Source organism: Meles meles, chromosome 4, assembly GCF_922984935.1.
Source record: "Meles meles chromosome 4, mMelMel3.1 paternal haplotype, whole genome shotgun sequence".
NCBI classification, from domain to species: domain Eukaryota; kingdom Metazoa; phylum Chordata; class Mammalia; order Carnivora; family Mustelidae; genus Meles; species Meles meles.
Genome location: NC_060069.1, coordinates 146,724,988 through 146,739,256, shown reverse-complemented (window position 1 = coordinate 146,739,256; position 14,269 = coordinate 146,724,988). Strand labels below are relative to the sequence as shown.

Here is a 14,269-nt window from a genome sequence, read left to right as displayed (position 1 = left end):
GCCACCACCAGGCTGTATGATTATTTTTTTTCTTAGATAAGACTGAGATAAGGGCTGCTCTGTCAGCCCGGGTCCCAGAATGAGAAGGTATGTGGAGCACAGCCACACCAGAATGCAAAATGAACAACAAAAAAAGCTTTGCTATTGTACAACAAAGCCTCCTTCTGATAAATCTCTCTCTCTCTTTTCTGTCTCTATTTCTATCTCCCTCTTTCTGTCTCTATCTCTCCCAGAAAATGGTCCCACCAGGTTTCTATCCCTGTGACCGGAAACATTCTAATTGCCCTATGACTAATACTCCTTATTCCATGACTAACACATATAATTTACTAACACATTTGTACAGCAAATTAGCAAGTCAACATGTGTGAACAGGTATACATAGTCTATCTCAGAAATGATTATTTCAATGTCTAATAAAAAATTATTTCAACATTAAACATCTGCTCACAGATGCTACATAAGTTTTCACAGCCACATTAATTTGTTCTAACACTCATATTTACATTGTAGCTTATGTTTATTTTAAGAGTCTCATCATCAAATACAATACTTATAATTTCCACTTCCTTTAATAATTCTTTCAACATATTTTTACTATAAATGCTTCTTCTCCCAGCTTAGGAAACATAATTAGGTCTCAAGAATTGTTAAATTTACTTTGGACATGTAATATTGTTTGTTTTATGTTAAAATTAAAACACATCAACATTTTCGTATATGTCTAGGTATATAGTAAAAGAATGAAATTTCTCTATCTTCATGAGTAACTGTATTACAGACTACTAGTGCATATCCATATCTGGTTCTCCCTCTTCCTCTAAATACTAGAAGACTTTCCCTCCCCACTTCCCAATAGTCTTGCAGTTACAGTTAAATAACTAGTTCCATTTCAGTGGTTTTCAACCAAGAGCAATTTTCTCCCCACCTCCCCCAACCACCAGGAAACATTTAGTAAAGTTTAGAGACATCTTTGGCTATCACAGCTGCAGGCAGTGATACAATCATCTAGCATGTAGAGCCCTGGGATGCTGCTACACATCCTACGAAGCCCAGGACAGTTCACCCCCAACAGAGAACTCTTCAGCCCCAAATGGCAGTAGTTAAAGTTCAGAAACCCTATTCAAAGCAGTGAAATTTAAGTGGAAGTAATGTAGGTCACTTCCAAACTGTGGCCTTCAAGATCCTATCTTCCCTTTAAGAAGAAGCCCTGAAGGACACCTGGGTGGCTCAATCGGTTAAGCAACTGCCTTGGGCTCAGATCATGATTTGAGTGTCCTGGGATCAAGTCCCATATCAGGTTCCTTGCTTGGCAGGGAGCCCCCTTCTCCCTCTGTCCTCTCCCTGATTGTGCTTGCTTACTCTCTCTCTCTCTCTCTCTCTCTTCCCTGACAAATAAATAAATTGAAAAAAAAAAACTTTAAGAAGGAAACATGGAAGTCATGTGTTGAAATGTAAGTCCTACAAAAAGCAAATGGCCTAGATTTCTGAGTCATCACATAGAAAGGAACTACCCTGGAGAGCTGCCTGAGCCTTAATAGTCTTCGTGTAATTATTACATCAATCCCTTTTCATCCTCAACCTATGTTGTACTGGATTGCAGGGCTAATTTGTTATGCAACATAATCCATCCTAGCCTTGCTAATAAACCTAGTTTTGTTAATAATTAGCAATAATTTATTAGTAATGAATTTCCTAATTTTCACTTAGGTGAATATAAATATGTTACATTTTTTTTAATTTATTTATTTTTATTTGTTTATTTACAGCATAACAGTGTTCATTGTTTTGGCATCACACCCAGTGCTCCATGCAGTACGTGCCCTCCCTATTACCCACCACCTGGTTCCTCAACCTCCCACCCCCCCCCGCCCCTTCAAAACCCTCTGGTTGTTTTTCAGAGTCCATAGTCTCTCATGGTTCATCTCCCCTTCCAGTTTCCCTCAACTCCCTTTCCTCTCCATCTCCCCATGTCCTCCATGTTATTTGTTATGCTCCACAAATAAGTGAGACCATATGATACTTGACTCTCTCTGCTTGACTTATTTCACTCAGCATAATTTCTTCCAGTCCCGTCCATGTTGCTACAAAAGTTGGGTATTCGTCCTTTCTGATGGAGGCATAATACTCCATTGTGTATATGGACCACATCTTCCTTATCCATTCATCCGTTGAAGGGCATCTTGGTTCTTTCCACAGTTTGGCGACCGTGGCCATTGCTGCAATAAACATTGGGGTACAAATGGCCCTTCTTTTCACTACATCTGTATCTTTGGGGTAAATACCCAGCAGTGCAATTGCAGGGTCATAGGGAAGCTCTATTTTTAATTTCTTCAGGAATCTCCACACTGTTCTCCAAAGTGGCTGCACTAACTTGCATTCCCACCAACAGTGTAAGAGGGTTCCCCTTTCTCCACATCCTCTCCAACACACGTTGTTTCCTGTCTTGCTAATTTTGGCCATTCTAACTGGTGTCAGGTGGTATCTCAATGTGGTTTTAATTTGAATCTCCCTGATGGCTAGTGATGATGAACATTTTTTCATGTGTCTGATAGCCATTTGTATGTCTTCGTTGGAGAAGTGTCTGTTCATATCTTCTGTCCGTTTTTTGATATGATTATCTGTTTTGTGTGTGTTGAGTTTGAGAAGTTCTTTATAGATCCTGGATATCAACCTTTTGTCTGTACTGTCATTTGCAAATATCTTCTCCCATTCCGTGGGTTGCCTCTTTGTTTTGTTGACTGTTTCCTTTGCTGTGCAGAAGCTTTTGATCTTGATGAAGTCCCAAAAGTTCATTTTTGCTTTTGTTTCCTTGGCCTTTGGAGACATATCTTGAAAGAAGTTGCTGTGGCTGATATCGAAGAGGTTACTGCCTATGTTCTCCTCTAGGATTCTGATAGATTCCTGTCTCACGTTGAGGTCTTTAATCCATTTCGAGTTTATCTTTGTGTACGGTGTAAGAGAATGGTCGAGTTTCATTCTTCTACATATAGTTGTCCAGTTTTCCCAGCACCATTTATTGAAGAGACTGTCTTTTTTCCATTGAATATTTTTTCCTGTTTTGTCGAAGATTATTTGACCATAGAGTTGAGGGTCCATATCTGGGCTCTCCACTCTGTTCCACTGGTCTTGTGTCTGTTTTTATGCCAGTACCACGCTGTCTTGGTGATCACAGCTTTGTAGTAAAGCTTGAAATCGGGTAACGTGATGCCGCCAGTTTTGTTTTTGTTTTTCAACATTTCCTTAGCAATTCGGGGTCTCTTCTGGCTCCATACAAATTTTAGGATTATTTGCTCCAGCTCTTTGAAAAATATCGGTGGAATTTTGATCAGAATGGCATTAAAAGTATAGATTGCTCTAGGCAGTATAGACATTTTAACAATGTTTATTCTTCCAATCCAAGAACATGGAACAGTCTTCCATCTTTTTGTGTCTTCAATTTCTTTCATGAGTGTTCTGTAGTTCCTCGAGTATAGGTCCTTTACTTCTTTGGTTAGGTTTATTCCCAGGTATCTTATGGTTCTTGGTGCTATAGTAAATGGAATCGATTCTCTAATTTCCCTTTCTGTATTTTCATTGTTGGTGTATAAGAAAGCCACTGATTTCTGTACATTGACTTTGTATCCTGCCACGTTACTGAATTGCTGTATGAGTTCTAGTAGTTTGGGGGTGGAGTCTTTGGGGTTTTCCATATAAAGAATCATGTCATCCATGAAGAGAGAGAGTTTGACTTCTTCCTTGCCAATTTGGATACCTTTTATTTCTCTTTGTTGTCTGATTGCTGTTGCTAGAACTTCTAATACTATGTTGAACAAGAGTGGTGAGAGTGGGCATCCTTGTCGTGTTCCTGATCTCAACGGGAAGGCTGCAAGCTTTTTCCCATTGAGAATGATATTTGCTGTGGGTCTTTCATAGATAGATTTTATGAAGTTCAGGAATGTTCCCTCTATCCCTATACTTTGAAGCGTTTTCATCAGGAATGGATGCTGGATTTTGTCAAATGCTTTTTCTGCATCAATTGAGAGGACCATGTGGTTCTTCTTTCTTCTCTTATTGATGTGTTCTATCACACTGATTGATTTGCGAATGTTGAACCAACCTTGCAACCCAGGGATGAATCCCACCTGGTCATGGTGGATAATCTTTTTAATGTGCTGCTGGATCCTGTTTGCTAGGATCTTGTTGAGAATCTTTGCATCCATATTCATCAGTGACATTGGTCTGAAATTCTCCTTTTTGGTAGGGTCTTTGCCTGGTTTGGGGATCAGGGTAATGCTGGCTTCATAAAAAGAGTCTGGAAGTTTTCCTTCTGCTTCAATTTTTTGGAACAGCTTCAGGAGAATTGGTGTTATTTCTTCTTTGAAAGTTTGGTAGAATTCCCCAGGGAATCCATCAGGTCCTGGGCTCTTGTTTTTTGGGAGGTTTTTGATCACTGCTTCAATCTCATTACTAGATATCGGTCTATTCAGGTTGTCAATTTCTTCCTGGTTCAATTTTGGGAGTTTGTAGCTTTGCAGGAATGCATCCATTTCATCTAGGTTGCTTAGCTTATTGGCATATAACTGTTGGTAATAATTTCTGATGATTGTTTCTATTTCCTTGGTGTTAGTTGTGATCTCTCCCTTTTCATTCATAATTTTATTAATTTGGGCTTTCTCTCTTTTCTTTTGGATTAGTGTGGCCAATGGTTTATCGATCTTATTGATTCTTTCAAAAAACCAGCTTCTAGTTTCATTGATACGTTCTACTGTATCTCTCGTTTCTACCTCATTGATCTCTGCTCTAATCTTGATTATTTCCTTTCTTGCATGTGGAGTTGGTTTGATTTGTTGTTGATTCTCCAGTTCCTTAAGGTGTAGAGACATCTGGTGTATTCTGGATTTTTCAATGTTTTTGAGGGAGGCTTGGATGGCTATGTATTTCCCCCTTAGAACCGCCTTTGCTGTATCCCATAGGTTTTGGACCGAGGTGTCTTCATTCTCATTGGTTTCCATGAATTGTTTAAGTTCGTCTAGAAATATAGAAACAATCTATAGACAGAAAGACTTCAAAGGCAGCACGATGTCAATAAAAACCTATCTCTCAATAATCACTCTCAATGTGAATGGCCTAAATGCACCCATAAAATGACACAGGGTTGCAGATTGGATAAAACGACAGGACCCATCCATATGTTGTCTACAAGAGACCCATTTTGAACCTAAGGATACACCCAGACTGAAAGTGAAGGGATGGAGAAGCATCTTTCATGCCAATGGGCCTCAAAGGAAGGCCGGAGTAGCGATTCTCATATCAGATAAATTAGATTTTAAACTAAAGACTGTAGTCAGAGATACAGAAGGACACTACATAATTCTTAAAGGGACTATCTGCCAAGACGATCTAACAATTGTGAATATCTATGCCCCCAATATGGGAGCACCCAATTACATAAGAAAACTATTAATCAAGATAAAGAGTCATATTGATATGAATACAATAATAGTAGGAGATCTTAATACGCCTCTCTCAGAAATAGACAGATCATCGAAGCAGAAAATTAATATAGAAATAAGAGCATTGAATGAAACATTGGACCAGATGGACCTCATCGATGTATACAGAACATTCCACCCTAAAACAACAGAATACTCATTCTTCTCAAGTTCACATGGAAACTTCTCCAGAATAGACCACATACTGGGTCACAAAGCAGGACTCAACCGATACCAAAAGACTGACATTATTCCCTGCATATTCTCCGATCACAATGCTTTGAAACTGGAGCTCAATCACAAGGAAAAGTTCAGAAGGAACTCAAACACCTGGAAGCTAAAGACCACCTTGCTTAAGAATGCTTGGATCAATATGTTACATTTTTAAAATACCAACTCCTATCATATGCACAGCATCAAGCACCTTTCAAATATAACTTATCTTTAAGGCAAGTATCTTTTATTATTCCAGTCATTGATATATGCTGAAGATAGAAATGACATTATTCAAGCAAAACTGAGATTTTAAGAGTGTATATTAAAGACCAGTTGGCAGTACACTCAATAATCTACAGAACATAGAACATAATGGTGTGTGTAGGAAGGAGATCACCCAAGTCTGAAACTGAAACGGAGAAACTATAACTTCCAGGGAGTGTAGAATGTTTTTGTCCAAAAGTCATAAGAATGTAAAATAAGAGGCTTGAAAATGTTTATCCTTTTTTCCTTAGCAGAGTAGATACTATGCTGCATTTCACGGCTGCCTAGCTACAGCAAGTTGATGTATGTTCATAACACAGTGGATGGTGGCTTAGGAAGGGAATCCAATAAAATCAGTGCTGGAGCCAAGAATAAAATCCAAGGAAAATTCCTCTAGTTAATCACTTCCCTCACTCCCCCTGCATGCCAGAGAATGGCTCACATTCTAGCTCAGTCTTACTGCTCTTGCTTCAGAATCTTTAACGACCATCTTCTTATGAGACCTAAAGTTGTTTGAAAAGGAACAAAGAAGAAAAAAGAAATGTGAGTCCTACAGTAATGATACCAGTGTGCAAAATATCGACAAGCTCCAGAATGGTGAAACCTGTAGCAACTGTGCATTGACTTCAGGTTTTCCCGATGGAAACATTTTATTGCCAGGGGGGCGATTAAAACCAGAACTCATAGATGTCATTTTTTAAAAATCTGAAAGTAATTCTATAGGTGCATATCCCATGGCTAGAGACTATTTTGATATAAGCAAAGGAAAAAAATGCCTTGCCACATGATCTTGATCTTGTGATACTGCTCATTTCTAGAATACAGTCCTGTGGAAGTGAGACCGAATGAAGTTCTGGAAGGGACACCTGACTAGTAGTTCTGGGATTCAAATTCTGATACTAAAAACTTTAAAAACTCCAGACTGGTTAGGCAAATATTGCTGAGTCTCAGGCTCCACCACAAAAGACTAGGACCTCACTATTACCTGGACAGTAGAGAAAATGTCCACATTTGAGACTCCTGGATACTCAACTCTCTTGTAGAAGTAACAAACCAATTAATGTATTTTGTTCAGGGTCAGGTGGGAGAAGTCAGCCTGGTTCACACAGGTATAACTGCTCAAGAAGGTCCAATCCAAAGGATGGGATGGACTCACAGGAGCATCAGTGACATTAGTTCCCAGTAATTCTCAGAGAGGGATGAAAATCATGTGGCTAGCAGTACAGGAAGGCTGATGTGGCATCAAGAATGAAACGTCAGGGCCTTGGCCTCGTAGATTAGAATTCAGGGTTGGGTTCCACGCACTATAGGAAACAAAAGTGCTAATGACACAGAGGTGCAAACCCAACCCCACAACCTGGACTACCTCAAAAGAGGGATGCCCAGGTTATTCAAGCACAAAAGTTACCAGGATAACATCCATATTAACTATTTCACACTATATCACACAGGTGGAACCAAAACTGCCAATTTACTCCTTACCCTAATCAGAACTGGTGTCAAGACCCAGAGGAAGGTATGTTTGTTGTGACTCACGTCAGAGTCAGGCAAAAGCAATGACTGAAGAAGAAAATACGATGAACGAGTAAATTTAGCCCCTGAACTTTTTTTGTTTATCCTACTGTAAAAAAAAAAAAAGTGCTTCTAATACTGTCCATGAAAGTCCTAATGCAAACTCCTTCTAATCTAAATGCTTTTCAGTAAGTAAGCACTCCAGTACTGTGCGTAAATGGTATATTATAATTTTACAAAGACAGTGCATAAGAAATTAGAAGTTCAAGGGTTCTTTATCCATTCATCTGTTGATGGACATCTAGGTTCTTTCCATAGTCTGGCTATTGTAGACATTGCTGCTATAAACATTCGGGTACACGTGCCCCTTCGGATCACTATGTTTGTATCTTTAGGGTAAATACCCAGTAGTGCAATTGCTGGGTCATAGGGTAGTTCTATTTTCAACATTTTGAGGAACCTCCATGCTGTTTTCCAGAGTGGTTGCACCAGCTTGCATTCCCACCAACAGTGGAGGAGGGTTCCCCTTTCTCCACATCCTCGCCAGCATCTGTCATTTCCTGACTTGTTAATTTTAGCCATTCTGACTGGTGTGAGGTGATATCTCATTGTGGTTTTGATTTGTATTTCCCTGATGCCGAGTGACGTGGAGCACTTTTTCATGTGTCTGTTGGCCATCTGGATGTCTTCTTTGCAGAAATGTCTGTTCATGTCCTCTGCCCATTTCTTGATTGGATTATTTGTTCTTTGGGTGTTGAGTTTGCTAAGTTCCTTATAGATTTTGGATACTAGCCCTTTATCTGATATGTCATTTGCAAATATCTTCTCCCATTCTGTCAGTTGTCTTTTGGTTTTGTTAACTGTTTCCTTTGCTGTGCAAAAGCTTTTGATCTTGATGAAATCCCAATAGTTCATTTTTGCCCTTGCTTCCCTTGCCTTTGCCGTTGTTCCTAGGAAGATGTTGCTATGGCTGAGGTCGAAGAGGTTGCTGCCTGCATTCTCCTCAAGGATTTTGATGGATTCCTTTCTCACATTGAGGTCCTTCATCCATTTGGAATCTATTTTCGTGTGTGGTGTAAGGAAGTGGTCCAATTTCATTTTTCTGCATGTGGCTGTCCAATTTTCCCAGCACCATTTATTGAAGAGGCTGTCTTTTTTCCATTGGACATTCTTTCCTGCTTTGTCGAAGATTAGTTGACCATAGAGTTGAGGGTCGATTTCTGGGCTCTCTATTCTGTTCCACTGATCTATGTGTCTGTTTTTGTGCCAGTACCATGCTGTCTTGATGATGACAGCTTTGTAATAGAGCTTGAAGTCCGGAATTGTGATGCCACCAACTTTGGCTTTGTTCTTCAATATTCCTTTGGCTATTCGAGGTCTTTTCTGGTTCCATATAAATTTTAGGATAATTTTTCCATTTCTTTGAAAAAATGGATGGTATTTTGATAGGGATTGCATTAAATGTGTAGAAGATGTGGTATATATACACAATGGAATACTATGCAGCCATCAAAAGAAATGAAATCTTGCCATTTGCGACGACGTGGATGGAACTAGAGCGTATCATGCTTAGTGAAATAAGTCAATCGGAGAAAGACAACTATCATATGATCTCCCTGATATGAGGACATGGAGAAGCAACATGGGGGGGTAGGGGGAAAGGAGAAGAATAAATGAAACAAGATGGGATTGGGAGGGAGACAAACCATAAATGACTCTTAATCTCACAAAACAAACTGGGGGTTGCTGGGGGGAGGTGGGATTGGGAGAGGGGGAGCGGGCTATGGACATTGGGGAGGGGAGGCGAACCATAAGACACTATGGACTCTGAAAAACAACCTGAGGGTTTTGAAGGGTCAGGGGTGGGAGGTTGGGGCAACCTGAGGGTTTTGAAGGGTCAAGGGTGGGAGGTTGGGGGAACAGGTGGTGGGTAATGGGGAGGGCACGTTTTGCATGGAGCACTGGGTGTTGTGCAAAAAGAATGAATACTGTTACGCTGAAAAAATAAATTAAAAAAGATCCTCTGGGAGGATCTTGGAAACAATTTAGCAGCGGGGCATTTTCTGAAGTGGTCTTAGCTGAAGAGAAGGCCAGTGGCAGACTGTTTGCGGTGAAGTGCATCCCCAAGAAGGCGCTGAAGGGCAAGGAGAGCAGCATAGAGAACGAGATCGCTGTTCTGAGAAAGATTAAGCATGAAAACATTGTCGCCCTGGAGGACATTTACGAAAGCCCCAATCACTTGTACTTGGTCATGCAGCTTGTATCCGGTGGAGAGCTGTTTGATCGGATAGTGGAGAAAGGATTTTACACGGAGAAGGATGCCAGCACTCTGATCCGCCAGGTGTTGGATGCTGTCTACTATCTCCATAGAATGGGCATTGTCCACAGGGACCTCAAGCCTGAAAATCTGTTGTACTACAGTCAAGATGAGGAATCCAAAATAATGATCAGTGACTTCGGGTTGTCAAAAATGGAGGGCAAAGGAGATGTGATGTCCACAGCCTGTGGGACCCCAGGCTACGTCGCTCCTGAGGTCCTGGCCCAGAAACCATACAGCAAGGCTGTTGACTGCTGGTCCATCGGAGTGATTGCCTATATTTTGCTCTGTGGCTACCCTCCTTTTTATGATGAAAATGATTCCAAGCTCTTCGAACAGATCCTCAAGGCAGAATATGAGTTCGACTCCCCCTACTGGGATGACATCTCTGACTCTGCAAAAGACTTCATCCGGAACCTGATGGAGAAAGATCCAAATAAAAGATACACTTGTGAGCAAGCGGCTCGGCACCCATGGATCGCTGGGGACACAGCCCTCAACAAAAATATCCATGAGTCTGTCAGTGCCCAGATCCGGAAGAACTTTGCAAAAAGCAAATGGAGACAAGCGTTCAATGCCACGGCCGTCGTGAGGCATATGAGGAAGCTTCATCTTGGCAGCAGCCTGGACAGTTCAAACGCAGGTGTTTCCAGCAGCCTCAGCTTGGCCAGCCAAAAAGATTGTCTGGCACCCTCCACACTCTGTAGTCTCGTTTCCTCTTCATCGGGGGTCCCTGGAGTGGGGGCGGAGCGGAGACCGAGGCCTACCACTGTGACCACAGTGCACTCCGGAAGCAAGTGACTGGCTCTGGAGGCGGGGGCCCAGGGGGCGGGGCCAGGGAAGGGGGCCTCCGGCTCCCCCAGCCCCTCCAGAGCGATCCCACCTTGCATGGTGCGCCTTCCTGCACAGGACTGGAAGACAGAAGTTTTTTATGGCCATATTTTATACTGCAAAAAAAAAAGAAGTTCAAGGGTTAAAATTGAGAGAAAGTACTCCAGTTGTTTCAAATTGTTACATAGTTAGAAGCCAAGAGAAATACTGAAATCATTGTGTTCGAAAGTATAAAATAATGCATCATTGTATGAAACATGTTATATTACACAACCTTTATTTTCTGACTGCATTTAAATTGTATCCACCAGGGCCTCTGCTAGACTGTGAAGATGGATAGTGCATATCATCCTTCTTTATAACTCCCAGTTACGGGGCTCATTGCAGGTACTCCTTCTATTAGTGCTTTCCCAAAGGAATACATTCAAACCGAGGCTTTGACATTGATGAAAAACATTAACTTTATGATCTCAAGTTTGACAGTAGGTTTACTACACTGAAAACTGTGGCTTATTTTACCCATATGAGTAATGGATAAAGCAATAACATTTTTAACAAGAACAAATCCCCCGCTGGGGTTTCATGAATTCATTCCTAATTTTGTCTATAGGGAAAGTCATGGTGATTAGAGTTCTAAAATACAATGATCAAACTGCAACAGTAGACCTTCATCCAATTGACTGGATATTGGGCAATAGTTGCCCCTCAAACCCAGCGTGTGCTCTCTGATTTTCCATAGTCATAAGTACTTCTTAAGTCTGAGGTCTGTTATTTGTTTTTCTGTCACTCCATTTGTGCTGTTAAACTCAGTCTGCCCAGTCCCTGTGGGCATGTGAGTTTGCCTCTGCTATTCAGCCTTGACTGAAGAAAGATCCTGCTTTATCCTCTCACCGCTCTTAATGCTTCTAGTGTCTCCTGCAAAGCTCTGGGAAGGACCCATGCAGCTGTGAGGAAGGGAGAGCATAGTCAGCCAGACCAACTCTCCTCAGCCCATAACATCAGTGGCAACAACGATTGCACTTAAGATCATCCTGTTTTCATGTTCTGCGTGCAAATAAGCCTGAGATCAATATGTTATTTTTGAATGCCTAGAGTGATTTCCACTATATATTCCTTTTTATATTTTTTTTAATTTTTATTTATTTGATAGAGATCACAAGTAGGCAGAGAGACGGGGGGCGAGGGGGGGGAAGCAGGCCCCCCGCTGAGCAGAGAGCCTGATGTGGGGCTTGATCCCATGACCCCTGAGATCATGACCTGAGCTGAAGGCAGAGGCCCCAACCCACTGAGCCACTCGGGTGCCCCCACCACTATGTATTCTTAAAATGCCAAACATATCGAGAACGAGTTATTCTGTTGTTTTATATTCCAATATTTTTAAAGGCAAAAATTAGGGCAACTTCCTTGGTATCATGATGTTATCATTATTTATCATAATTTCACAGCCAACGTAGATAGTTGTCCAACAAAACAAAAGATGAGGTCTTTGTACAACAGAGATAACAGACCGTTGAGGATATACTGTTCTGCTGAAGGAAGGCCCTTAGCCCTCCACCAGGTTCATTTTTCTGAGTCCCCACTTTTCTCCTTCAGTGGCTTTGATTAAAATTCTGGAAATAGATCCAACTCGCTGATAATGTAGTAGGCAAAATATAAAACAGACCACATTAATCTGACACTAAGCTTTAAATATTCCTCCTCCTGCTTCATACAAAAGGAGCCTCATCCACCATGTATTTTCATTCCTCCAGCTCCTTTCAGGTTATTGATCTTGGTGTTATTTCTGCAAGCACATGGAAAGGTTTTATGTGTATGAATTAAATCCATGATGCATAGAGGCTGCTTTATTTGGCTGAATATGCCTTTAATACACTTCAAATTGAATCTTTTTTAAAAATCCTCATTAAGAGCTGTCTCCCATTATAACTTCTAAAGTTACTTGATAGCCTTATACAGCTTTACAACACACACTAAATATAAATGAAGAGCAAATAAAAATAAATATTACACATCAGGAGTGCTCATAAAACCACTAAGTAATTGTTCTGTCCTTGAACCAATCCCAAGAAAGTAGCACCTAAAATCCTATTTTTAATGTTCTATACTTTCTATTAAAACCTTATGACTGTTCCGAAGATAAGGCCATATGCTAAAGCCAACATTAGGCAATTTCTCTTTTTCTCCTCATTAAAACAATGAAACAACACAAAAAACCCAGAAGCTAAGCAAATCTTAGCTTTATGTTTTTAGAATCAACCTTTTTAATTAGAAAGATAAAGTCTTTTAATATTAAAAGCAAATTATTTATTCCCCAGGAATTTATTTTTCATAATACATAACACTAAATGTTCTGAACACATTATTTTACAGAGTAGATAGGTCTCTAGGCTCAGGGTATAAATACATAGCATGATATTCTAACAACCAAAGTTTATTCTCTTATTGCTTACAATGGTTTTATTCTATTTTAGCACTTATGGTGTGTTAAGAAAATAAATCAAGAGCAACTTGAAAGAAAAATATGGAATAGTCTCTATAAAGATCACAAAATGCAGCTAAATGAAAAATATGAATCAGAGTGGTTGGGGAGCTCTAACACTAGTCTTGGTGTCCGACGTCATATAAGTCATTTATTCTCTCATTGTTCACTGTTGTGAATATTATTACTGAATATTAATTAATATATATGAATATATTACTATTGCTACTACTATAATATCAATAATATATTAATTATATTAATGTGAATTGATATTAAATAATCAATCTATAGGGATATGTAATTTACATGTGTATACCAAAAGATTGTATATTATGATAGCAGACAATGTAACAAGAGCTTTATATTCAAAAATTATTTGGGGTACTACAATTAAGATAGAAAAAATGAGAACCAGAGTCAAAAATCTACAATGTATATAAAGATGATCACAAATGTATCAAGGTTTTAAGCTCTCTAAGAATAAATCAATGTACAGAAAAATTAAATTCTGACTGCAAAGGAGTAACTTTCTGTTTCTGATTTTCCCAAGTAAAAATAGAAAGGTATTTTCAATTAAAAAAGGAAAAATAAATTATTGTGCAAAAGACAGTGAATGAAAGAGGCTATCAAAAGCCCATTAGCACACTAAAAGATGTTCAACATTATTATTCAATAGAGAAGAGCAAATGAAAACCCAAAATAAGATACCACTTACCAACTACCTAAATGGTTAAAACTAAAAAGACTAAAAATTCTAAGCATTGACAAGGACGTATAGCAAGTGAAATTCTCAGATATTGTTGGTGGGAGTATAAATTTATATAATAACTTTGGAATAGTACTTGATAGTAACTCTTAAAACTAAATGTGTGCCTACTATGACCAATAATTCCACCTTCCATTTATCCCAAAGAGAAATGAATGAATATGTCCACTAAAAAACAAGACAAGAATTCTTAACAACTTTGTTCACAATCACCATAAACTAACAACTCAAAGGCCCAATAATGGTAGAATATATCAATATTTTGTGGACTATTCACCTGCCTACAAGTTAAAAAGAAAAGGAACCATTGATAAATACAATTAATATGAATGATTTTTAAGGGCATAATCATGAGCAAAATGATACCAAAAAAGGACAGTATTTTTATAATAAAGCCTTTCTGTAAA

General features: G+C 39.5%; 1 protein-coding gene and 1 long non-coding RNA gene across 5 annotated transcripts in view; one reads left to right on the top strand and one right to left on the bottom strand.

Annotated features, from left to right (window-relative positions):
• The window catches only part of LOC123940098, a 315,785-nt gene that overhangs the window by 160,248 nt on the left and 141,268 nt on the right, over window positions 1-14,269 (bottom strand). The gene's annotated exons all lie outside the window — the stretch shown is intronic.
• On the top strand, window positions 9,523-10,730 carry LOC123940097 (calcium/calmodulin-dependent protein kinase type 1D-like). Its single transcript, XM_046002446.1, has one exon. The coding sequence runs from the start codon at window positions 9,718-9,720 to the stop codon at window positions 10,582-10,584; it is 867 nt and encodes a 288-aa protein (XP_045858402.1). The 5' UTR covers window positions 9,523-9,717; the 3' UTR covers window positions 10,585-10,730.